The sequence below is a fragment of the Neovison vison genome, chromosome 2 (genome assembly GCF_020171115.1).
Source record: "Neovison vison isolate M4711 chromosome 2, ASM_NN_V1, whole genome shotgun sequence".
NCBI classification, from domain to species: Eukaryota; Metazoa; Chordata; class Mammalia; order Carnivora; family Mustelidae; genus Neogale; species Neogale vison.
Genome location: NC_058092.1, coordinates 27,751,208 through 27,774,428, shown reverse-complemented (window position 1 = coordinate 27,774,428; position 23,221 = coordinate 27,751,208). Strand labels below are relative to the sequence as shown.

The 23,221-nt window shown below is 57.1% G+C and overlaps 1 protein-coding gene across 7 annotated transcripts; it reads right to left on the bottom strand.

The window, feature by feature from the left end:
• Positions 1-790: 790 nt before the first annotated feature.
• MAP7D1 (MAP7 domain containing 1) lies at positions 791-22,043 on the bottom strand. 7 transcript variants are annotated; one of them, XM_044237804.1, is made up of 18 exons: positions 21,774-22,043; positions 9,587-9,937; positions 9,316-9,384; positions 8,539-8,702; positions 7,674-7,788; positions 6,135-6,245; positions 4,847-4,969; positions 4,584-4,750; positions 4,349-4,491; positions 3,485-3,813; positions 3,041-3,191; positions 2,815-2,953; positions 2,571-2,675; positions 2,235-2,288; positions 2,040-2,085; positions 1,847-1,937; positions 1,566-1,759; positions 791-1,378 (listed from the first exon to the last, which is right to left on the bottom strand). In XM_044237804.1, exons 1-18 carry the CDS (start codon positions 21,817-21,819, stop codon positions 1,368-1,370), a joined length of 2,409 nt encoding a protein of 802 aa, XP_044093739.1. In that variant the 5' UTR covers positions 21,820-22,043; the 3' UTR covers positions 791-1,367. The 7 variants fall into 7 exon arrangements, with proteins under 7 accessions (XP_044093739.1, XP_044093735.1, XP_044093737.1 ...); XM_044237800.1 differs by having other exon boundaries at positions 3,041-3,218; positions 21,774-22,042; XM_044237802.1 differs by having other exon boundaries at positions 2,040-2,082; positions 3,041-3,218; positions 21,774-22,042.
• Positions 22,044-23,221: the final 1,178 nt, after the last annotated feature.

Here is a 23,221-nt window from a genome sequence, read left to right as displayed (position 1 = left end):
TTTGCTATGTAGCCGCTGCTTCCCCCACATAAGGTCCAAGAGTGAGAGAGTGACAGAAACAGAAGCTGCAGTGTCTTTTGTGACCTAACCTCTTGTGTGACACACCGTCACTTCTTCTGTATTCTAGTGGTCACTCAACCCCACCCTGGTACAATATGGAAAGGGACTACCCAGGGTACGAACTCAAGGAGGTGGGGGACACTGGGAGGGCCTCGTTTTGTTGTTGTTGTTTTGTTTTGTTGTTTTTCAAAAGTGAGGATGCCTCTCCTAGAAGCCCAGGAGACTTTTCTTTATATCTGCTGGCCCCAGTTGGGTCACACGTCTGGACCTGAACCAGTCACTCATGAGGGGTTGGGGACCATCATTTTTGCCTCATTACAATCATGATTCACCCCTGGGCTTAGGCTCTACCTCCGCTGAAGCACAGAGGTGGGGGGTAGGAGGGGATCCAGGAGGAAGACGGCCACCTGAACAAAATCATTCGTTTGGGTAAATGGGAATGGATGTTGAGTAAGCAACTGAGTGTCTAGGACACTCACCTGCTAGACTGTAGACCCTGTGAAAATGGAGGCTACATCTTTTCCTACTACTGCATCCCTAGCACGCAGCCCCCTGCCTGCTACCACATTTGTTCAATGAATGCATTCATGACAAGATGGAGACCACAGGCGGGAGATCTAGGACTAGTCCTGGGTGGGGGTAGATAGCGCGAGGTCCTGGCTCCTTCAGTTCTTAGACTGCGGGAGGCCACGTGCTCCCACCCTCCGCCAGCCCCAAGGATAGACAGGACTGGCAGAATTATTCTCACTTTATTTCTGGAGAAGTTTGATCAGATGCAATAACACTGATTCCAGGCGAGGGCAGGGGGCATGGGTACCCCTAAAGCAAACAGTATCCTGTGGCCCAAGGTGCCCCCCTACCCACTCACCTGGGTTCCCCCTCAGTTACAGTTAAATAGAGAGAGGAAGACCACCCCGGGGAGTCCTGGGAGGGTCTGCCTCCTGCACCCGCCCCTCCACGCAGAGGAGTCTGAGCACAAGTATTTACAGTATTCACATCCACTGTACCCCACCGAACCAAGGCAAATACTACAGGCAGCCCTTCCCCGAGGGAGGAGGCCAGAGAGGCTGTGAGTGTATGTGTGTGTACAGGAGGGGGGCGGCCGCGCGTGTGAGCACACGAATGCACTGAGGGGCAGGATCTGGCCAAAGAGACATCAGTCTATAAGGTGCAGATTAAAAATAACAGGAGACCCACCCCCAGGGGCCCAGGCCACTTCCGGCTTTGTTCTGTCTCTCTCTCTTCTAGACCTCCTGGAGGATGTGTGAAGGAGCCCTCATAGTTGCGCCTGGATCCAAGGCAACCTCCTAAAGGACTTCTGGGGAAAAAAGCAGGAGGGGAAACAGTCAAGGCAAAACCACACCTCCAAACCCAGATGTCTGGGGGTCTTCAGGGTGGAGTGTGCCAGGGGCCTGTGGCAGAGCTGGAAGAAAGGGCAGGGCTGGGGAGTCTAGGGAAGGCTGCTGGGAGGGAAGGTTGGGGGTCCAGAAATCAGGGATCCCTACCTGTGACCTGCGGGGGCTGTACCACAGCTTTCTTGAGGAAGGCTTCTGCCTCTGCGAAGGGCAGGAGTGCCTCTGGCGTTCGGCCCAGACTCTTGTCCCCAGAGGGTCCCTTAGGGGAGAAGCCATTCTCCTGGTGTGCAGGGAGAGGCTGTAGGCCATTCACCAGGGACCCGGGCGACTCCTTGTTTGGCAGGCTGTGGGTGCAGGGCCAACACTCAGCACTCCACCCCAGGACCACCCAGGCACCCCCCCCCAGCACCCCTGGGACTGGTAGCTGGTACCTCCACTGAGGCTCCTGGGGGGCCAGCTCCTCTTTCTGCACTGCCTCCTTCTGCAGCCCTGAGGGCCTGGCCTCCCCGGCTTTCACAGACTCTGTCATAGGAGAGGGAGGCCCATCAGTCAGGGGCTGGAGAGAGGAGGAGGTTTGAGGAGGGGTGGCTAAGGGGACAGAGATGGGGGGAACAGGGCCTTTACCTGGGCTGAAATTGTTGGCTTGTGCCTCCTTCCTGTCCGGCTTCTGCTTTGAATTGGAAGAACAGTCAGACTCAAGGGATAGTTGGCCCCACCCGGTTCTAGCGCTGACTTCCTCTCTCCCAAACCAGACCCTGAGCGCCCCCTCCCACCCTCCCAGCACCCCCACTACCAACAGGGCCTTTGGGGAATCCTGACCTTGGTTTCAGCAGCTTCTGACTTCCGAGTCCTCTTCATGATCTCCTCCAGGCGCTGTTTGGAGACCGCACAGCAGTTACGCCCAAGTCCTGCCCTACTTCTAAACTTCCCACCAGCCAACCCCCGTACTGAATGTCACAGCCCTTCGAGCTCCTACCAGTCCTCTCCAGGCCTGGAACTCACCCCAACTCCTTCTTGACCCGACCTTTACAAGCCCAAGGCAGGGCCTGCTCCCGCAGCTTCCACCAGCCCCATAACTGCAGCGGACACCCAGCACCCAGTACGCGGCACGCCCGCACGGCCCCGCCCACATGAGCCCCGCCCTGCTCTGCACACCTTTTTGCGCTCTTGCCGCTCTTGCTCCTCCCGCTGGAAGTGCTTTTCCCGCTCCAGACGCTGCCTCTCCGCTTCTTCCCGGGACCGAGCTTCGGCCTCTTCTTTCTACCAAAGACCCCCGTGAGCTCTAAGCAGCTGGATTCCCCCCCTTCCCTCCGGGCCAGTCCCCAGCTCGCCACTAGGAGGCGCCTGCACCCAGCCCCGCACTGCCCCCCCCGGAGGGGGACGACGGGAGGAGGTGCACCTGCTTCTGCAGCCGCTCCTGCTCCTCCTGCTCCGCCTGCGCCTTCTCTCGGGCCTCCTGCTCCTCCCGCCTCCGAGCCTCCGCCTCCCTCTCGGCCCGAGCCTCGGCCTCCCGCGCCAGCTGCTCCTCTCGCATGCGCCTGGGGGACAGAGGAAACTCGGGCTCCAACCTGCGCTTCTCCCGAAGCCTCCGTAAAGGCCCCCTCAGTTGCCAAGGGTGCACTCACTTGTCCCTTTCTGCTTGCAGCCTCCGCTCCTGTTCCTCGCGCTCCCTCTGCTCCCGTGCTTGGCGCCGCTTCTCAGCCAGGAGCCGGGTGGCCTCTTCTCGGTCTGTGGTGCCTGCCATGGGTTTGCTAGGGGTCGTTGGTGGAGCAGGAGCTGGGGGTGGGGTCAGGACAGCAGCATCTGGGGTGGGATCCGGGATCAGGAGTCAGCACACACATCCATCACCGCTGCATGCACCTCGAGCTTCCCGGACCTCAGGGCGATCCTCCTCCCCCAACTTCTGCCAGGGACTCTGACTGCTGTGTGGTCCTCATCTCCCGAAGGGCTTCCCGCCTGGACCTACTGAGGGTAGGAGCCTCTTCTTCCTGTCTCCCCAGGCATCCCTAGGCTCATATCTCTGACCACCTCTCCCACACAGGCAAAGTCATTTCTCTTGCCCTGCCCACCTGCAGGCATCTCAGCTGTGGGCTGCGCCTTCTGGGGCTGAGCTGGGGTGGGGGAGGGCACAGGCGAGGGTGCTGGTGAGGCTGGGGCTGTTGGCTCCTTCTCCTCACGGGTCTTGCTCTTGCTCTGGTTCTTGTCCACAGGTCCTGTCGCACTGAGGCTCTCCTTTGCCTCATCCTTCCTCCGAACCCGCCCCTTGGGTGATGCAGTAGTGCCCCGAGGGGATGGTGGTTTTGGGGGTAGAGCGTGGCCTGGCCCTGGGCTGGGGCAGGGAGAGGCAGGCCTGGGCCAGGTTGTGGAGGGAGAGGATGGCCGGGCCTTGGCTTTGGGGCTGAGAGAAAAGGAAAAGTTAGGCTTTGAGTGCAGTGTCCATACAAACCGTCTGAGCATGTCATTCCCTCAGGGAAGCATCCTCTCCACCCAGGCCCAGGTAACTCAGCACTCCCCCCTTACAGGCTCTCACACAACCAGATGATTTCCTTTCAGAGCATATAGCCCAGTTGGTAATCACATATTCACGTGTGAGTCTTTGATTAATGTCCAGCTCACCAGTAGAGCAAATAAGAGCAAGAACCTTGGCCTGGCTCGGCTCCCCGGGGTGTTCTCAGGGCCCAGAACAGTACCTGGCAGGTCTGGTTCATTCATTCAGCAGGTGCCTGCTGAGTACTTACCAGACCCCAGGCACTGTTCTAGGTGCTAGGGTACTTGAGCCATCAAAGCAAAACAAACAAAAGTCTGCCCTCAAGGAGCTTTCATTTTCATGCTAGGGATGGGTGCCTATTTGTGAACGGATGGATGAACGAGCGAGCTAACAGCCGGCTGACCCGGTGCGCAGCCCCCCCCCCCAGCCGCCGGCGCACACCCACCTGAGCTCGGCGTGGCCTGAAGCCAGGCGCGGGCGCGGAGAGGCAGGCAGTGACTGGCGCTTCTTGAGGCTGCGCTCCCGGGCCAGGGCACTCTTCTCCTTCTCATTTTCCCGCTCCTTGTCCTTCTTCTCCTTTTTCTGCACCTGCGGGGGAAGAGGAAGGAGAGGGGAAACAGGGGTTGCAGGCGCCGCGCTTCTGCGCCGAGGCTCCTTGTCCCATCTGCGCGCCCACTCACCGGGGAGGCCTCTGGCCGGCGGCGGACCTGGGCGGGGCTGCCCCCAGCGCTGGGCTTGCGGCGCTCCCCGCGCTCCCCAGCTGGGGCGCAGCGGTGCGCGCTTCGGGGGGCGCTGCTCGGCGGCGTCAGGGGGCTGGCAGAGGCCGAGCGCGGGCACACGGGCACGGCTGCGGAGGGATGAGTGCGGTCGGGGTGCGGCCCTCGAGCGGGGCTGGCCCCTGTCCCGCCCCTCGTGGAGGCTCTCCCAGGGCCGCTGCCCCTACCCTGGTCCCGGCCGTTGCGGGGCAGCGTGACCGCACTGCGACTCCGTGCCAGGAAGGAGAGGGTGGGTGTCATCAGGCGGTCCACGATACTGCTCTCCCATGGGCTCAGCTGCAGGCTGCGATCTAGGAGGAGAATGCCGGGAGCGTGTTACCGCTGGGGGCCGCAGCAGGCAGGCAGAAGCACAGGGGGACTGCTGGGTATCATCCACGCGGAGCCCAGGGAGGCTTCCCCCCCGGACCCTTACCCCAGTCAGGTGGGGCCGCATTTGTCTGCGGTGGGGCCTGACCTCCACTGCAGACCCGAGCAAGGAGACGCTTCCCAGGGCAAAGTCCTGCACCGCTGGAGGGCCCCCTCTACCATTTTCCCTAAGTGAAAGACCGTGCCTACTCCCATCCCACCGCAGAGCCCTGCTCCTCCTGCCATCCAGAGGGCTGGCCTGGGGAGGCATGACCTCATGGACTGGGGACAGTGAGGGTCCCTGTGCGCCTAACTGAGGGGTGTCCCATGCCAGACGGAGGCTGCTAGGGGGCCTGGCTGGCCTGGGCCACCCTGCTCTGTCCCCTCAGCTGCTGGGTTATTTTTAAGCCTCAGTCAGGTGGAGTTGGTACAGCAGCTGATTTGGTTGCTAGGCAACAGAACAACCAAATAAAAGCTGGAGAAACTTATAAATAACTCCTACCATGGCCCCTTCACATGTGAGCACCAGGGCATGGTGGGAACACAGAGGCCCTGCCACGTTGGTTGGCCACAACTCTGGAGCCAGCTAAGGCCACACGGCTAGGGCTCTGAAGGCAGAGAGGTGTGGGGTTGCTTGGGCCCCCCAGGGTAGAGCCGGAATAAGGGGCCCCCTCTGCACACACAGCACCCAGGCTAGTCTGGTACTCAGGGGGGCAAGGCCACCTGCCTAAGGCTAGCCAAGGCCAGCTGGCTGTGGTTGGCGATGAGGCTGCCTGCCTATTCCCACTCTCCACCCCTTACCCCCAACCCCAACCCTGCCCCCACCTCCACCTGCCGTTGAGGCCCCAGCCAGGCTTTCTGTCTGCTGGGACACTGCCCTTTGTCTCTGTTCTTCTCCCCTGCAGGGCACACCTCTGTCCTCAGGGTCCAGACCCATACGCCACCACCAGCTCCCCTGAGGGGGTGCAGCACATTGAGTGGGGTAGAGTGGGGATGGAGACCTGGCGTATGTGAGGGGTCCTGGGACCTGGGGTTCTTGCCGAGCTCTGGAGGAGGCTTGATGGGGGCTACAAGGGGCTCTGGAGGTAGAGGGGCTGGGCCTTCTCTTACTTCTACTGGGGGAGTTCCAGAGCGTGGCAGAGGACTTTGAGAGCCGCTTGTTGATTATAGAGTCCACGTGTTTAGGCAGGTTTACTGCCGACACGGAGCACCTGCTCCCACCTGGAGGGGAAAAGACACGGCATTAGGGCCGGGCCGGACAGGAGCCAGTGGGGGCACTGAGGCCTTCCATGCAAGATGCTCCGCGGGCGGGGGTGGGGGGGAGTGGGCAGGCTAGGAAGGGGAGGAGGAGGCAGACTTGGCTCTGGGAGGAGGGGGAGGATAGGGGACCAGAAACAACCTGGATTGGAGGAGCTGATGGAGAAGGAACAGAGGAAGGGGATGGAGCAGAACTAGAAAAACTACAGCCTTCCTGGCCAGGAAGCCATTCCCTGGGGCTGGGCGCTGCAACCCCTCCCCCACAGCCACCCAGCGTTGGCACTTGCTGGCACGGACCTGCCAAGGCGCTATGGCTACAACACCCACGTACTAGGACAAATGCAGAGACATTCCTAAACAGAAGAACCCACAGTCACGGTCACACAAATCCACACATCCCTAGGGACACACGAAGACAAAGACATGCAGGCACGGGCATAGAGAGTAAAAGGCACACTTCCACATGCATGTGTGTGTGCAGACATGCACAGACACAGAAACACAAACACTGACGGATAATGCGCCAGACCCAGATGCACACAGGCACAAACACATCGCAGCAACTTAATCATGATATTTGTAACAGCTGACGTTTTTTGGATGCTTACCACGTACCAGGCACTGTGCTGGGCACCACACACATGTTACCTCACTTGATCCTCCCAAACATCTACCTACAACCTCGGAGGCAAGTAGTATGGTTATCCCCATTTTACAGATGAAGAGACTGACATCGAGATGTTAGATGTTACATTGCAAGTGCCAGAGCTGGGGTCCTCACCCAATTCTGTCTGACTTGGGAGTCCTCTCTGAGGTACACAAAGCCCCATAGATACACCAAGGCAAACGAACGCATATAAGACACACAACCCACAGATCCATGAGCACATACACCAAAAGGAACACAGCTGGAAATACTAAATTGGCCATTACATAAAGACATCCAAACACGAAGGTACATACATGCCAGCCAAGAATCAGACCCAAATCCTGATGGCCCTACATGAAGAAAACTCAGAGACGCATATCTACCTCCCAAGACAGTTTCACAAGGGGGCGATAGTTCTCTTAAACACCCAGCGTCTGCGGGGCATTAAAGTGTTCTTTTCTGTATCATCAACTAATAGTAAAAACAGAAACAGAGAAGGCTCATCTAAAACGATAGAGGTTTGAAGAGCAAACCAAATGAAGAGAATTCACCTCTGACTTGATACCAGAAGTCCTTGGGAAGGGACAGTTTGGCTTAGAAGACCATTCCAGAAGACACAAGTTACACAAAGCAAGGCATACCTGCTGCTGCAGAGAGGGGCCTGCTGCTGGCAACGAAGCTGCTCCCTGGCCCCACTCATCAGGCCCCCCCGCCCCTCTCCCAAGGCCCTCCAGCCCACTCACTGGTCTTCCGTCCTGGGGAGCTGTGGTGCAGGGCTCCTGCCCAGGACCAGCGCTGCTGCCGGATTTCGGCCCACGTCTTCTTCACTGACCGCTGGATGGCTGCTTCATAGCGCTCCTGGTGGGGCAAGGGGAGAAGGGAGAGGTCTGGGCTCAGTATCATTCAGCATACCTGGCAGAAAGGCCCTGCTCTCTGCTGTGACAATGCCTTCCCCACCCAAGAAGTTGTCCCTGACTCATTGTGGGTAACCGAGGTTACTGAATCCCTGCTATGATTGAAGCCCGTTTGTAACAAATCCCTTCCAACTTGTTCTTGGGGAGCTTTTCACTGTTCTTGAGTCATTTCCTGAATGTATGAGCTGTTTTTCTGAGGACAGGGTGGGACTTTCCCTGCCTGGGGCTCCCAGGTGGGGCCATGTCCCCCTGATCCTGAGGGTCCTGACCTTGGGGCTACCTTTTCCTTTTAGCCTAAGCCTCCACCCCCCACCCCTGCAGGGGCCAGACCACTTTTTCCTTCCTTTCCTCCTCATGGCCTGGAGCTCAGCACACACAGAGACACACCTCCGCATACATACAAACACGCACCCCTGGGACAGACACAGAAACACTTGCACTGACAGCACACAGTGCCCCCACCCTGCACCAGGTACGCGCAGAACCAATCGTGTCTGCTGCCGCAGGATCCCCAGCCCGTGCACACTCAGGGACACAATCGCAGATACGGATACAAATACTGCCACGCGGGCACAGATGGCACGGAGGCGCCGACACAGATGTGTGTTCACACTGAGTCAGCGTCCACACGTGTGCGTGCGTGCACGTGTCCGCAGACCGGCGCAGCCCTCGCCGGCGATGAGCTCGAACGCACCTTGTTCTTCTCCAGCTTCTGCCGCTGCCGCTCCTCTAGGGCCGCTCGGCGTTGCTCGGCTTTAAGCCTCTGCTCCTCCAGCCGCCGCCGGCGCTCCTGGAGCTGCTTCTCCCGCAAGGCCTTGGCCTTCTCCTCCTTCTCCAGCCACACTGCTTTCTTGGCCGCTGTGGGGAAGGAGCCCCAGGGCGGGGGTGATGGGTCTCAGCCAAGGAAGTGGCCTTCCCTGTTGCCCTGGCCCCAGGTGGGTCTTTCTTCTGCCTGTTTAAGGGCAGTGGGGGCGGGGGGGGGGGCAGGAGGGATTGTGCCTCTGCTCCCAGACCCCGCCTCATGCTGAATGGCTTCCAGAACACGGGCTCAGGCCTCAGAAGGAGGATTTCCCTGATGGAAGGTCTCTCTCTCTCTCCCCAATTGGGCTCGTGGTTTCTCTGTGCTAAAGGAGACATGAGTTCTTTAGGGCCAGAGCCCTGTCTGACTTTGGAGCCTGCTGGACAGACTTTCACGTACTGCGTGACTAAGAGCACGGGACAGAGGGTGAGATGAGGCTGTGGGTCTGGATGGCAGAGATTCCACTGGCTGTGTGTGGCTTAGGAAAATAATTTCATCGCTCTGAGCCTCTGCTTCCCCCATCCCCAGAATGGGTGGAGAGAATTAAACGGGATAATGTACATACTGCTCTTAGCACAGTGCGCCGTAATTAAGCATTCAGAAGTGTTAATGCTGCCCATCAGAGACTGACAGTGAGGGTCCGGGGAATGAGGACGTTTCCCCAACACTCACCCAGGTACTTGGCCCGTTCTTCTCGCCGCTCCTTTGCCAGCTTGTGTCTCTCTCCTGCTTTCTTTACATCTTAGTCAAGGAAATGGGAACAGACTTAGGTCAGAGGCTCCTCCCAAAAAGGGGAGACAGCCTCCAGGGCCCTCCCCCAGGCCTCATCCCTGTCCCTTTTCCCATCTCCTCCTGGGCCCAGGAGGTTCCCTTCAGTGGCATCATCCAGGGCTGGGAGCCTAAGCCAAGGAGTCTGGCCCAGGACAAGGGACATCAGATCTACCTTGCTTGGTGGGAGGGCTGTCAGAGGCTGGCACCGTTGTCGGGGATGGCTGGCTGCTCCTTCGAGAAGGCCTGGCATCCCGTGGGCCTGTGGCTGGTGGGGTAGGTCCTCTGATCTTCACGTCTGAGAAAGGGGACTCTTCCTGCTGGGGGGCTGATCGAGGCCCAGCCGGCCCTGGGGGGCTCTCTGGTTCCAGTGGGAGCTGCTTAGAACTAGTGGCATTCTTCATGGCAGGAGGGGTATCTGGGGGTGTATCGGGGACCAGGGCTGACATCGGTGGTGGTGGCGGCGGCGGGGAGGGGTCACCTTCTGGAGAAGGTCTTGGCTCTGGGGGGGTCCTGGCTGCCACTGCTGGAAGACAACACAAGAGAGAAGAGAGAGTCAGTTAGCACACCCATGCCGTCAGATCTGCACAGGGCTCCGTCCCTTGTCCAACTCACATTCATTCATTCACACAACATGCTTATCGAGTTCCTTCTGTGGGCCAGGCCCTGTTCCAGATACTAATCATACCATGGTAGGAAAACAGCCATGGCCGCTGCCTCCGTGGAGCCCACCTTCTAGCAGGTAGACAAATAGCGAGACAGTTATAGCACAGGATAATGATGACGTCTGAGGGTAACACAGCAGAGATGGTTAACCGACATTTGGGGGGCTTCCTGAAGAAGGAACCACCAAGTTGAGAGCCAGAGTATGAGCTGGAGTTGACAAAGCAAGGAGGAGAGGGTGCTGGCTAAAAGAAGAGCATCCGCAGAGCGGCAGAAGGGAACAGGGTGTATTGGAGAAACAGAGAAAAAGTCGGTAGCCCTGATTAGTGGCCGGAGTGGTAATGACTGGGGCACAGAGGGGGCCAGTGCTGGGCACAAGTGGGATGCTGTGTTGCTCACTCCCGCGTGGGGCGGGCAGCCAGCTACTTTCACTTTGTCATCTTTTTTCCTTTCCCAAACACCCACAATAGTTCAAGATGCCTGTAAAAGATAGCAAAGTGCCAAGTAAGGAAGCCACGTGACTCTGTCGGGATGTGTATCGGGACACAGGTGAGCACATGTATATTCTGGAGAGTTGAAAGACAGGCCCAGCTCTGATTTTAGCACCCCAAGAAGGGACTGGAGGGCATGCTTCCCCAGCAGGTCACCTTCGTGAAGCCACTCCCCCTTTTTAAAGTCTCAGTTTTCATATCTATAAAGTGGGGATAATGAGCCTGAGCTAGAGAAGAGAACTCATGTACGAGCCAATACCACCTCCTGCCCTTTCCCTGTGGGTCTTGTAAAGCTCTGCGTGTTGAGCACACTGCCATCTGCTGCTACTGAGCCCTGAGGGGAATGAGGGGGACCTAGACCCCGAACCCCAGCTGAGGGGGCAGGGCTGGGGTCCGAGAGAAGCTGAATCGATGGAAGCATTTTTCACTTTTACTGGATGCCTCCACCAGAGTCCTCTCCTCTGGGAAATCTGGCCCTCTTGGGAGGGGGCAGACCCCGATCCCTGGAGGTGACAACGGGTATGTAGGGAGAGGACACTCCCAAGCAGTCACGTTTGGGACTCTGGGTACCTTTTTCAGGGAGACAGGTGTCCTGTGGCTGAATGTGGCCTCTGAAAGCAAACTATTTGCAAGTGAATTCTGGCTTCCCCATTAACTATGTGACCTTGAGCTGGTTACAGACCCTCCCTGTGCCACAGCTCCTGCTGCAGGATAGGGGTAGTACCTATCCCACCAAACTGCGATTTTAGTGAAAGCAATAACCTTTAACAGTCATAGATTTCTTCATTTCTCAGCTTCCTATATTCAAAACATTTTACACTTATTTGTTTTAGTCCTCACTGACAGTCACTTATGAAGGAGGCACTATAAATACCTTTTTAACAGGAGAGAGAAGTAAAATTTGGGGCCACTCAGCTGGTAAGTGAAGGAGCCTGGACTTGAACCCAGCATCTGTCACCCAGCCCATGCTCTTACTAGTTACAGCCTCCTGCCTCTGTTTAAGGCAGTATGAAGTAATATGTGTTATGCAATGAAATCTGAGGCTCACAGTTTTTCCCTCATTCCTTCCCTTGCAGCTTCCTGGGCTCCAGGCAAGAGCCCCAGCTGAGGCCCAGTCTCCCTAAGGGCCCATCCAAGATGGCCAGCCCCAAGGCTCCATGACAGCCCACCCCACTTTCCCCACACCAGCTGCAGAAGGCTGCCTGGCCCCTAGTAACCTGCCTCCCAGACGCCTGCAAACTCCATTCCGACTCCAGTGGGCAATCTGACTAGCAGCAATCGTTTAGTGAGCATTTACTATATGCCAGGAGTTGAGCTAGGCCTTTGTAGCCCTATCCTGCATCCTCCTATGAGCTCTGAGAGGTAGAGATTCTTATCCCCATTATACAGATGAGATGCTCAAAGCTTACCCCACAAAGTGATCTGCCCAGGGTCATAGAACTAGCAGGTGGCAGAGGCAGGATTTGAACCCCAGGACTAGTCTGGGGCCAAAAAGCTTAGGTATATGCGTACTAAGCTTGAAGGCTGAGGGTGAGGCCTGTTTACTGTCATTCTCCTAGCACCTGTACGTGCTACGGGTGTTGCAAGGAAAACTGGTAGGCGGATGTTTGTCTACACCTAGGTAAATCCCACCCACCAGGAAAGACAGGGAATCTCCCCGTAGGTCCCAGCTAGCTGTGTGTGGCTTGGGAGGAGGGGGAGGGAGAGGCCTGGAGGGACCTGTGTTCCCATGTCAGATGCAGTGGAGTAGAAAGAAAGGTCCTGGGCTCCCCAGTCCAACAAGCCTGGGTGGGAAACCCCAGCTCTGCTGTGGGACCTTGGGCAAGCCCTGAGCCTGTGTGAGCTTCAGTTTCCTCCCTGAGTTGCTGGCATCAGTGGTGAGTCGGTTAGCATCTGTGGCACCTGGCAGGGGCTCAGCAAGCAGCACCTGCCCAGAGGAATCTGCCACTTTTCCCGACCTCTGCTACAAGAGCCCATTTGGGTCAAGCCTTCACCAGCACAGCTCCATGACACCACTCTTCTCAAGGGCCCCAGTGAACATTGCTAAATCAGCACCCGTTTCTCGGTCCTCGTCTTGCTAACCTAGGGGCTGCGTTTGACACGGTTGATCCCTCCATGCTCCTAGAACACTTCCACACTGGGCTGTGACGACAACACACTTTCCTGGCGTGCCTTCTACCTTGCTGGCTGTGACTTCTCAGTCTTCTTCGCTGATCCTTCTTGAATTGCCTCACCTCTTAGTGTCAGGTGCCCCAGGCTTGGGGGAGGACCTCATCCCTTTTCCGTCTGCATGAACTCCCTTGGTGATCTCATCCAGACTCATGGCTTTAAATACCATTGCTCTGCTGATGACAACCAGGCTTGCATCTCCAGCCCAGACCTCTCCCTTGCGTTCCAGTTTCGCTCATGCAACTCCCTGTTCAACACCCCTGAGTGTCTTGCAGACACCCCAGATTTAAAACATGACAAACTGAGCTCCTGATCCTCCTCCCAGAACCCTGCTTCTCCCCCAGTTTTTCCCCATCTCAGTCCGTGGCAGCCCCATCCTCCCAGTGTCTCAGGCCAAAAAATCTTAAGAGTCATTTTGGAATCTTTTCTTATCTCATACCCCACATCTAATCTCTCAGTAAATCTTTTTGGCTCAATGTGCAAAGTATATTCTGAATCCAATCACTTCTTGCCATCTCCACTTCTGTCACCTTGGTTCAACCACTCTTGTCCCTTATGAAGACTCCCTGCTGGGGTGCCCTGGCTGGCTTAGTTGGTGGAGGTGGAGTGTGCTCTTGATTTCGGGTTTGTAAGTTCAAGGCCCAAGCTGGGTGGAGAGGTTACTTAAAAAATGAAATTAAAAAAAAAAAAAAAAAAAAAAAGACTCCCTGCTGCCATTTTCTGTTCCCCTTTCATCTTTTCTAAACACAGCAGTGGAGGGATTCTGCTTAAAAATAAGTTAGATCAAATCACTCCCCTGAAGAAGCCCCATCTCTTGGGAAGGAAAAACCAAAGGCCTTACAATGGTCTCTGACCACCTTCAGGATGCCCCCTCTTCAGCCCATTACCTCTTGGGCCTGATCTCCTCCTCCCCTCCACCCGGCCCCCCATCTCTTCCAGCCACTGTTCCAGGCATGCTCCTACCACAGGCCTGTGTACTTGCCGTTCCCTCTGCCGGAGAACTCTCTGCCTCCAGACTGGGGCACTAATCACCTCCTTTGGGGTATTACTCCAAAGTCATTTACACCCTCCTTAACCCTATTTAAAATTACAAACTGCAATGGAAGTCTCCCTCCCACTTCCCAACTGTATGCTTTCTTTCCAATTCTCTTTTACTCTGTAAGTATTGACGCTATTTTAACATTGTCTCCTGCCTCTAGAAGATACTCTCCACCAGGACACATATGTGTGTTTTGTCAGCTGTTCTGTCTCTAAGGCGGGCACATAGGTACTCCACAACTAGCTGCTGAATGAATAAATCAGTGAACTCCACCTTGGCTGATGCCATCAGCATCTCTCCTACCTGGCTGACTACAAAGTCTCCCCACTGCTCTCCCCACACCCATTCTCACTCTGCTCTCCATGGAGCAGTCTGAGTTAAGTGTTTGCAAATGCAAATCTGATCATGGTACTCTTGACACTTGAAACCTCTCAGTGGCTTCTCATTGCTTTAGAGATAAAAACAAAACTCTTGAACCCAAACTACAAGTCTAGCTTAGTCTGATGTCCCTGTCCCCATCTCCTGCACCTCTTGAATCTCTTCTCCATGCTCCCCACTTGCTTTCTGCACTCCGGCCACGCTGACTTTTGAATTCTGATAACCATTCATACTTGCTCCTACCACAGGGCCTTTGCACATGCTCTCTCTGCGTTTCTCTTAGTTAACCCCCATTCGGGCTTCAGATCTACACTTGGACATCATATACTCAGGGAAGGCTTCCCTGGCCTCTCGGATCAGGATAAATTCCTTCATTCTACATAGTCATGGCTTCGCATGCCTCTTGTTTGAAGCGCTGTGACTGTTACAATTTCCTACTTTCTTGTGTGTTACTCTTGTTATAGTCAGCCTCCCCTTAGACCGAGGGGAAGCCCTCCAAGAGCTGGGCTGTGTCTGCTTTGCTCACCACCACATCACCAGCAGCTACCGCAGTGCCAAGGACATGGAGACGGTCACGAGATGCTGTTGAATGAGAATAAAGTGCTGTACTCGAGCGCTACCCCAGCCTACAGCCGTGTACAGAGAAGAAGAGTTTTGCTCTAATAAAGAGTAAATGCACGTGGTAACTTATTGCAAAGGGACAGACGCTTGAAGGGAAGCACATCGACCCCTCCGTCTCAAGGGAATGTGGGCAGCTTCCTGGACTACGGCACTCAGGTGGAAGCTAAAAATCATAATAAATGTTTGACTCCAGCAGCTCAACGAGAAAGATTTCTCGAGACGTAAACGGGACATTTGGAACTCTTCTTCTTCTTCTTCTTCTTTTTTTTTTTAAAGTAGGCAAAGAGGCAGGCATAGAGAGATGGGGAAGCAGGCTCTCCCCCGCGATGCGGGGCTCGATCCCAGGACCCTGAGATCGTGACCTGAGCCGAAGGCAGAAGCTTTGACTTACTGAGCCACCCGGGCGCCCCAGAATTCTTCTTTTGACCTGGTAGACGATTGACCCAAAATACAAATATTTCCCTCAGAGGCATGCCAACACTGATGAAATGCCACTGGGACAGTGTTACCCAGAACAAATAATAGTAAACCAAATTAAGTACGTGGTGAGTTACCAACGGCATGGTTAAACGAACTTCTGGTTATTCCTATTTTCACTCATCTAATGTAATCCTTCGGTGACTGCCTTGTCTTTTTGGTGTGTGTCAAATTGTGAGGTTTTAGCCACGGCTAGTTTTATTTTGTGAAGCTGATATCTACCAGAAGTATTTGTTAAGAACTGGATAAGAGACAGATAGTTTGTATTTATTTCTTGGCACAAAAAGCATTCACCGGGCAGAGGTGGCAGAAGCTTATCATAGGGTCAGTGAGTCTTATCTCCTCAAGAGCCCCACGAGGGCCTATACCTGGGGTCCACAGAAAGATCTGGACGCAGTCTCTCAGCGGGCCGGTCACACGTCTCAGGGGGCTCGCTCCCCATCTCCTCCCTTCCTCTGGCACCTCCCTCCTCCCATTCCAACAAGTGCTGTTGGGCCAAATATTCCTCTCACAACACTGATAACTGAGTCTGGCTTTTCTGTTTGCCTGCTGCCCCTGTCTCTGCCAGCATGACTGCTCATGGAGAGAAGAAACTGGGTCTTGCTCATTTTTAGAGCCCAGGGTTTATCTAGGACCTGCCGGCACAGAGCAGGAGTTCTGGGTCTGTTTAATGAAGGCACAGATGGATAAATGCGTGGACGGATTGGGGGACTGCAGGGGGTCACCTGGCCAGCACATCGTCAAACCTCGAGCTGCTCTAAAGCCGAGCCTCCCTGATCCTAAAGGTCCTGCTCGTTCAGAGCCCTGAGTGTGCCCTGCCAGCTCCTAAACCCTGGAAGGGTTCATCGAAGGCCTACTGTATGCCAGGCACTTTTCCTCATCTCATTTCTTTCTTATGACAGCCCTAAAAGGAAAGTTCTGTGGATGGCCCCTGCTTCACAGATGAGAAAACTTACGCAGACACATTAAGTGATTTGCTCATGTCAGCATCAGAGGTAGGATTTGAACCCAAGGCTATCTGATGACAAAACCCTTATGTCACACTGTTTCTGGTAGGCATCACATCACCCCTCCTTGAAGCTCCTGCCTGTTCCCTAAAGAAGGAAGTGATTTGGTGGTTCCCTCAGGGAGGTTTCCCCCAAGATGGTGAAGGGTGCAGGTGGGGCAGGCAGGCACTGAGCTCAGAGGGCAGGAATGCAGGAAAGGCAGGCTCCTGCCCAGGCTGGCCACCAGGAGGCAGGAAGTGAGACACCTGAGCAGGGGGTGGGGGTGCATGGCTATCCTCCGGGGACAGAGCAAAGGAACACCGGGGACAGCCAGCAGAAGGGGGTGCACAGACAGCACTCCTGGGCAGGGAGCATGGGGAGCAGAGGCACAAGGCAGAGAGAGGAAACAGGACAGAGAGGGACACCGGTAGTCAGAGCCCTCCAGTTCTCACAACAGCTCCTCGGATGGCAGCGCTGGGCCAGACAAATGAAGATAGTTGAGTCCAACGGAGGGTCAAAAACATGCAGAGAGACAGAGTACCCACCACAGAGGGAGAAAGACACCCAGACAACGTGGACAGAGCCTGAACAATGGCAAGAGACAAGACACGTTCTTTTCTCCCTCGCACCTCCCCCCCCCGCCTCCTACATACACAGGAATCAGACTTAGCGGGATTTAGAACTCTACACACACACACACACCACACCCAGAGCCAGGTACCCACTCCAAGGCACAGATGAAGCCTCAGAGATGCACCCGGCACGCAGACATCGTGTCCCCAGGGTACTTGCCCAGCCTCGTCCAGGTCATGTCCTCCCTGTCCCTTCTGGACGCCCCCTTACCTGGGCCCAGGGGAAGTCCAGTTAACAGCAGCAATACCTAATGCTGTGTCAGACCCAGCTCAACACTTTAAATACATCAGTCCCTATCATTCTCACCACAACCTTACAAGGTAGACATTATTACCCCATTTGGCAAATGAGGAAACAGATTCAGAGAGCTTAAGACACATGCTTAAATCACACAGCTGGTGAGTAGCAAAGCTGGGGTTTGGGGCCTGAAGCAGCGTTGACAGTCTGGACCTTCACTCTGTTACTCAAAGAGGGCAGCCTCTTTGAGGGTTTCCCCGACTGGAGAGCTCTGAGCTGGGAGGATGAGGATGGGGTAGGGGCGGGTCCCAGAAGGATGAACTAACTCTGAGAGATGCCTAATCATGGGGCTGGGACAGAGGGAACCCTTAGGGGGCAGCATTACAGTCAGCCTGAGTAGAGCAGAGCCAGAACTGGGAGGGAGGGAGTGAGGGGGCAGCCTGCTTCAATAGTCCTTAGAACCTGGGCCACAGGCACTTAGGAGCAGGGCACTAGGGCCAGGCCATGGGCCTCTGGTGGGGAGATAAAGCCGGGATCTCCACTGAGACTGCAGATCTGAAGGAGCTCTCTGGCCTGGTTGGCGGCCATTGTTCCCAGCCTCCAATCAGGAGCACCCACTTCCTGTTATTTTAGGCGGCAGGAAATGACCCCATCCCGTAGCCCAGGCCCCACCGTGGGCCCTCCCTCGGCCCCAGCAGGGCTGTCTGTGCTAGGGCCTAGCAGCTCAGGGCAGAGGCTTGAGAATGGCCTGCTGGCTGGACTGTGACCACCGCCTGGGTCCAGGGCCTCCCTCTGGTCTGACTTCCTCAGACTCCAACCCGACAAGATGCACAGGGGACTCGGCTCTGCTGGCTCTACCTCTGCCTGCCAGAGAATGGATCACGGGTCCCTAAGACCAAGATGCCTATAGATCAGTCATGCCAGGGAAGCAGGTCAGACTCTCTCGCCCGCTGGCTCAGCCATGGTAAGTCATCCTAGAGGTTTGCTGCAGAGGCTTTAGCATCAGATGAACCTGGGTTCAAATCCTGCCCCTGCCAGTTCCTAGCTGTGTGACTTTAGGCCAATGATTTCCCTCCCTGATCCTCACCTCAGGGATTGTTTTGAGAATCAAATGAGACTGGGCACATGATATGCTAAGCATTATGCCTGGCACAAAGAAGGCCCTTAAGAAATAAGAGTGGAAGATAAGATGGACTTATCCCTGGTGAGGGGCCATATCTCCTCTTATAAGTGGGGCTGGAGCTCTGATGGTGGTAGCAACTCCATGCTCCCTACCCCCTGCCTCATGCTCTCCGCTCCCCTCAGGGCAGAGCTGCAGCTGAGAGGTGGCGGACCGCCGAGGGCTGTGCCCCAGGGTGCCAGGCAGTGGCTACCACAGCCAACAAAGCTGCATTATCTGGGCCTGGCTCTTTGGCTCCCTGACTTGTCCCAAGGCCCAGTGAGGACCCAGGGACATGGCTCCCTGCTGCTTGTGGCCTAACTTCCAGCCTCAGTTAGACCTGAGAACCCGCCTGGCCACCCTCTAGGGCCATCACTCTGGTCAGGGCCCTGCGTTCAGCTTGCTCTCCCCACCAACCCCCCACCCGCAGCTGATGCCCATCCTGAGGGAAAGGGGGAGAGCGTGGCCCCGTGCCCCTTCCTCCTTATTTGCATATGCGTGACTGCACATTAGGGGCTCATTAGAGGCTCATTACTGGGCCCACAGGCCCAAGGGGGCACAAAGCTGTCAGTGGGAGGCACCAGCTAGGCTTGCTGCCACACTTAGAGACACAACCCATTGTGCCAGTCTTGCCAACTTCTAGTCGCCCTTTTAGGTTCACCCGAAACGCCTTCTCCTCTGGGAAGCCTCCCACAAGGCCACTGACCATCGTATCACCAGTATTCCTGTCAGGTTTCCCTCCACTGGGCGCATCTGCTTCCCTCATAGGGCCAGGAGCTCTCAGCGGGTAGTGACACTGTCTGAGTCACTTCTCTGCCACCGCACAGCCAGCACGGAGCCAGCACCTGGCAGTCATTGGTGTGTGCTCTGGGTGGCTAGCTGCACTCACCTCCAGGGGCTCTCTGCTACTGCCCCAGCCCCCACGCCCTCGCCCAAGCACTGGGGGGCCCCTCAGTTCCCCAGATCCACCCTGGTTCACAGGTGTCTCCCCTCCCCTCCCCCTGGGTCTCTGTCCCATATTTACCTCCTGAAATTCTAATGAATCACACCTCCTCCTCTAAAGGAATTAAAAAACAATAATGACAAAAAAACAGAGTTTACTGACCACTAACTATGCGCCCAGGCCTAGGCTAAGTGTTTCATGTGTTCCTCTAATTTAAAGATCCCCATCTCTCCACAAGATAATTTCTACATTAGTTTCATTTTATAGATGGGAACATTTAAGGCTCAGGTTAAGCAACATACCTAAGGTCACACAGTAGTAGGTCATATTTGATTCCAGAGTCTACGTTCTTAAGCAAACTGGCTCCCCATCCCTGTCCTCACCTCCCCCGTGTTTCGTACCTCCCTGTTGGCACAGGTTCTGATGAGCATAACCACAATAATGGTAATAGCACTGTACTGCGGGCGTCTGCTGCTAGGCTCCTTGGGTACATCATCTCCAACCCTCACATTAGCCCCAAAAGGTTTGGGAACACCACCTCCTCTTCCAGGGGCATGGAGGAGGCAAGTCACTTGCCCCAGTCCACACCTGTCCCAGACTGGACTGCATGCTGCCTCCTGGAAATGCTCAGGGGAGGGGAGGGTAGACAGAACTCAAGGACGGCAGGGACCGTGCCATGGGCATTCCGTGTCTCAGCCGTATGCCTCAGACTCGACAGGGCACATAACATAATAAAGGGGCACCACCTTTATTCCCTGGAAGCCCTCGGCTTGGAGGGGGCCCCTGTCACCTCCACCTTCTGTGTGAGGATTTGCCACCAGCCTGATCTAGGTTCTCATGTAACTCCATCCAGGCCTGCATGTACAGAAAAGTCTTCCCAACCCAGGACCCTGTATGCAGACCCCCTCAGGCCTCTCAGTACAGCCAAGCATGTCCCCCAGACACCTCAACCAGACACTCACTCAGGCCCCCCTCTGTGGCCCCGTCATCATGCCCATTCAGGCCCCCATGTATGCACCAGTGCCTGCACCCCTCAGATGCAGAGGGCCAATAAGCAGATAAAATGGACCCAGTCGAGGACTCCCTGGGTGTCCCCTCTCAGGCTCAGCAGAGCGAAGACTGACCCAAGTGCCACTGTTCCAGCACAGTCTACAAACCACCCCAACCACAACAGTCTGATAGCTAACCCCACCACCCCCACCACCTGCGGCCCTCAGCTCCCACACCCACGGGGCCCCCTGGAAGCGCCCACGCTGGCATGGGGAGGAGCCCACCCACAGCCAAGCAGCTCCGCCTTCTCTTGGGCTCTCCGCACCCACAGACACTGTTTCATGCTGGGCCCACGCCCCAGGGGTCAGGGAGGTGGCAGGAATTAGGCTCTAGAACTCTATGGAGGTGTGAGGTTGGGGCCGCCTCCCCCCTGAGTCAGTGGGAACAGAACTTGGGTCCTCAGTAATCACGCTCTTCCCTCCCCTTCCAGGAAGAAAGAGAAAGAGAGATCCCTCCCTCCAACACCAGGCCCAACCAGAAACCTGTCCCCACCCCCTCATCAGCTGCTCCCAGATCCGAATGGGATTTGCAGAAGTCCTGGGCACTGGTGGTTGGTGGGGTGAGGGGAGGGGAGGTAGCTTTGATGGTCTTCTAGGGCCTGGAGTGTGTGTAGGGGGGGCGGGGGTAGGCATCTCAAGCTTCAGGCTGAGGAATGATGTGGCAGGTCCCGAGAGTGCCGCCTTGAGCCTTCATCCCATTCTCAAGAGAGACTCGGGCCTAGAGGGGCTAGGAAGGAGGATGGCAGGATACGCAGCTTTCCTTCTGTCCCTTTCCTCCCCAAATCCGGCTGGGTGGGCTCCGGAGTAGGCCAGGCTGCAGAGGAGGCGGCCCACTCCCCAGCTCCCGCCCTCGCCCCAAACAATGCCGCCTCCCCCTCCCCCTCGTCTTTATCCGGCGGGTTACTTGGCAGCAGCCGCTAGAGACCTCCCCCTGCCCTCCCCTCCACTCCCGGCCGGCCCACAGCAGCAACAGGCCCTTTGCGCGGCAGCTGGAGAGATGGGGTGGGGGCGAGGTCTGGGCCAAGGCCTGGGCGTGGGGGGCGCCCAGGGCCTAGGCTTCGCTATGCAGGACTCTAGGCCTGAGAATCTGGACCCCCCAACACACACAGTCAGACTGGGGTCACCCTTGCTCACTCGAGATGAAGAGGGGGACAGACGCCCTAGTTCGATTTAAGAGGAGCATCGGGGCCGGGGTGGATCAGAAAGGGGATGCAGGCTGGGAAGCCGAAGTAGCAACGGGCCGGGGCGGAAGGGTCACCCCAACAACTCCGGAGCGGGGTCCTCGAGGATCCCGCCGCCCAGGGAGTCCTAGCGCCCGGAGTGGGGGAGGGGGCAGCTGTCAGAGGATGCGTCGGTGTCCCCGAGCCGCCGCCGCGGCAGCCTTTATTTTTAAACTTCCAAGTGGTCAGAGGGCGCGGCGGGGGAGGGGTCCCCGCCCAGCGGGTTGGCCTCCTCTTCGGCCTTCCCGAGGCCCCGCGACCTCCCCCCATCTCGCCTCTGCGCGGCTCCCGGCATACCTGGGGGTGCGCCGGCACCTGGCTCTGCATGTGGGCCACTCTCCATGGCTGCGGCGTCACCGGGGGTCTTGGGGTCTCAGCGGCGGCGGCGGCCGCGGCCAGCGGCCAGGACAGGGGTCCCGCGGCGCATCACGCCCGGCCCTGCCCGGCGGGCAAGACTCGGAGGCGGGGGCGCTCCGGAGAAGGTCTGGGCTGCCTCGGCTGGTGGCCTGCGAGGCTCGGAGTCGCCGGCCGCCCAGTGTCTTTCAGCTGCGGCCGCGATCCCGCTCCCTGCCCGGCGCCGGCCCAGTCCCGGCCGCGGCCCAACCCTATTGTACCGCCCGGGCTGGGCCTGGCCTCCCCGCTGGCGCGTACCAAGTGCGACACGGGGAGGACCTTTCCCCCCAGCGTCTGGGATCCGAGCCGCTGCGCGCCCGCCTCGCTCGCCCCGCCCCGCCTCCGCCCCGGAGAGCGGGCCCTTGAGCTCAGGACGCCTCTCCTCCGACCGCGACCGAGGGGACGCCGTGGTTCCCCGAGGACGCCCGTGCCGCCGCCTCCCCCTGCGGCCGCGCGTTGGTACGCGCCATAGCGCCAGCAGACTATGTAGGGAGCGCTCTGGTGACTCACCCGCCGCTTGGACTGGGGGGAGTAGAAGGAAGCGGGTCTGGGAGCCTCCACTCCCACCCTGGAACTTGGGGGCTCCGGCTCCGGAACCTTGGCGGTAGCTTCAAATCCAGATTATCTCCCAATCCCACCTCAAACCAAATCCGCCCGGGGAGATGTCGGGAGACCTGAAGGAGGGTGCCAAGGAGAGCCCTAAAAGGGCTCTCTGCTTTCTCTCCCCTTGTTGCTGCCCTTCCTCCAGCATCCTACGGCTGGTGTCTTCCATGCTCCCCCGGGGTAATTACAGGCCTGCACCAATGCTTTACCCAGGTCTCTAATCTGCTGGGTCCCTCCCAGCTCCAAACTGGGTGGTCCTGGCCCTGAACCTCCCCCACCCCCATGGGGACCCCTCCAATTCTCCCCAGGAAGGGGTCCCTTCTGACTCCCCTCCCCATAGTCCTGCTTCCCAGCTCTCTGAGGTGAAACCCCCCCATTTCCCTTGTTAGTGCCAGCAGAGGTGGGGCCTCAAGCCAAGTCTGGCCAGCCTGGGCAGGGGGTGGGGGGAGCTTGCTGGGAAGGTGGATCGATGATGGTGCTGCAGGGACTGACAGGGGAGGAAAGAGGAGGCACAGCTGGGCCCTGCCACCCGCTCCCTGCCCTTTGTCCTGACCTCTAGAAGGTCAGTTCTCTGGTTCTCCATTGTCCAGAGATTAGGCACAGTGAGATGCTAGCCCCTCTTTACTGCTAGCGTCTTCTTTGAACAGTTCCAGAAAGCAGCCATTTCAAGGGGGAGGGTGGGGAACAAAAGGGTCTGGGTCTCAGGCAACCTGGGAACAGCCAGTCCTAGGAGGAGTGAGTAGCTGGGG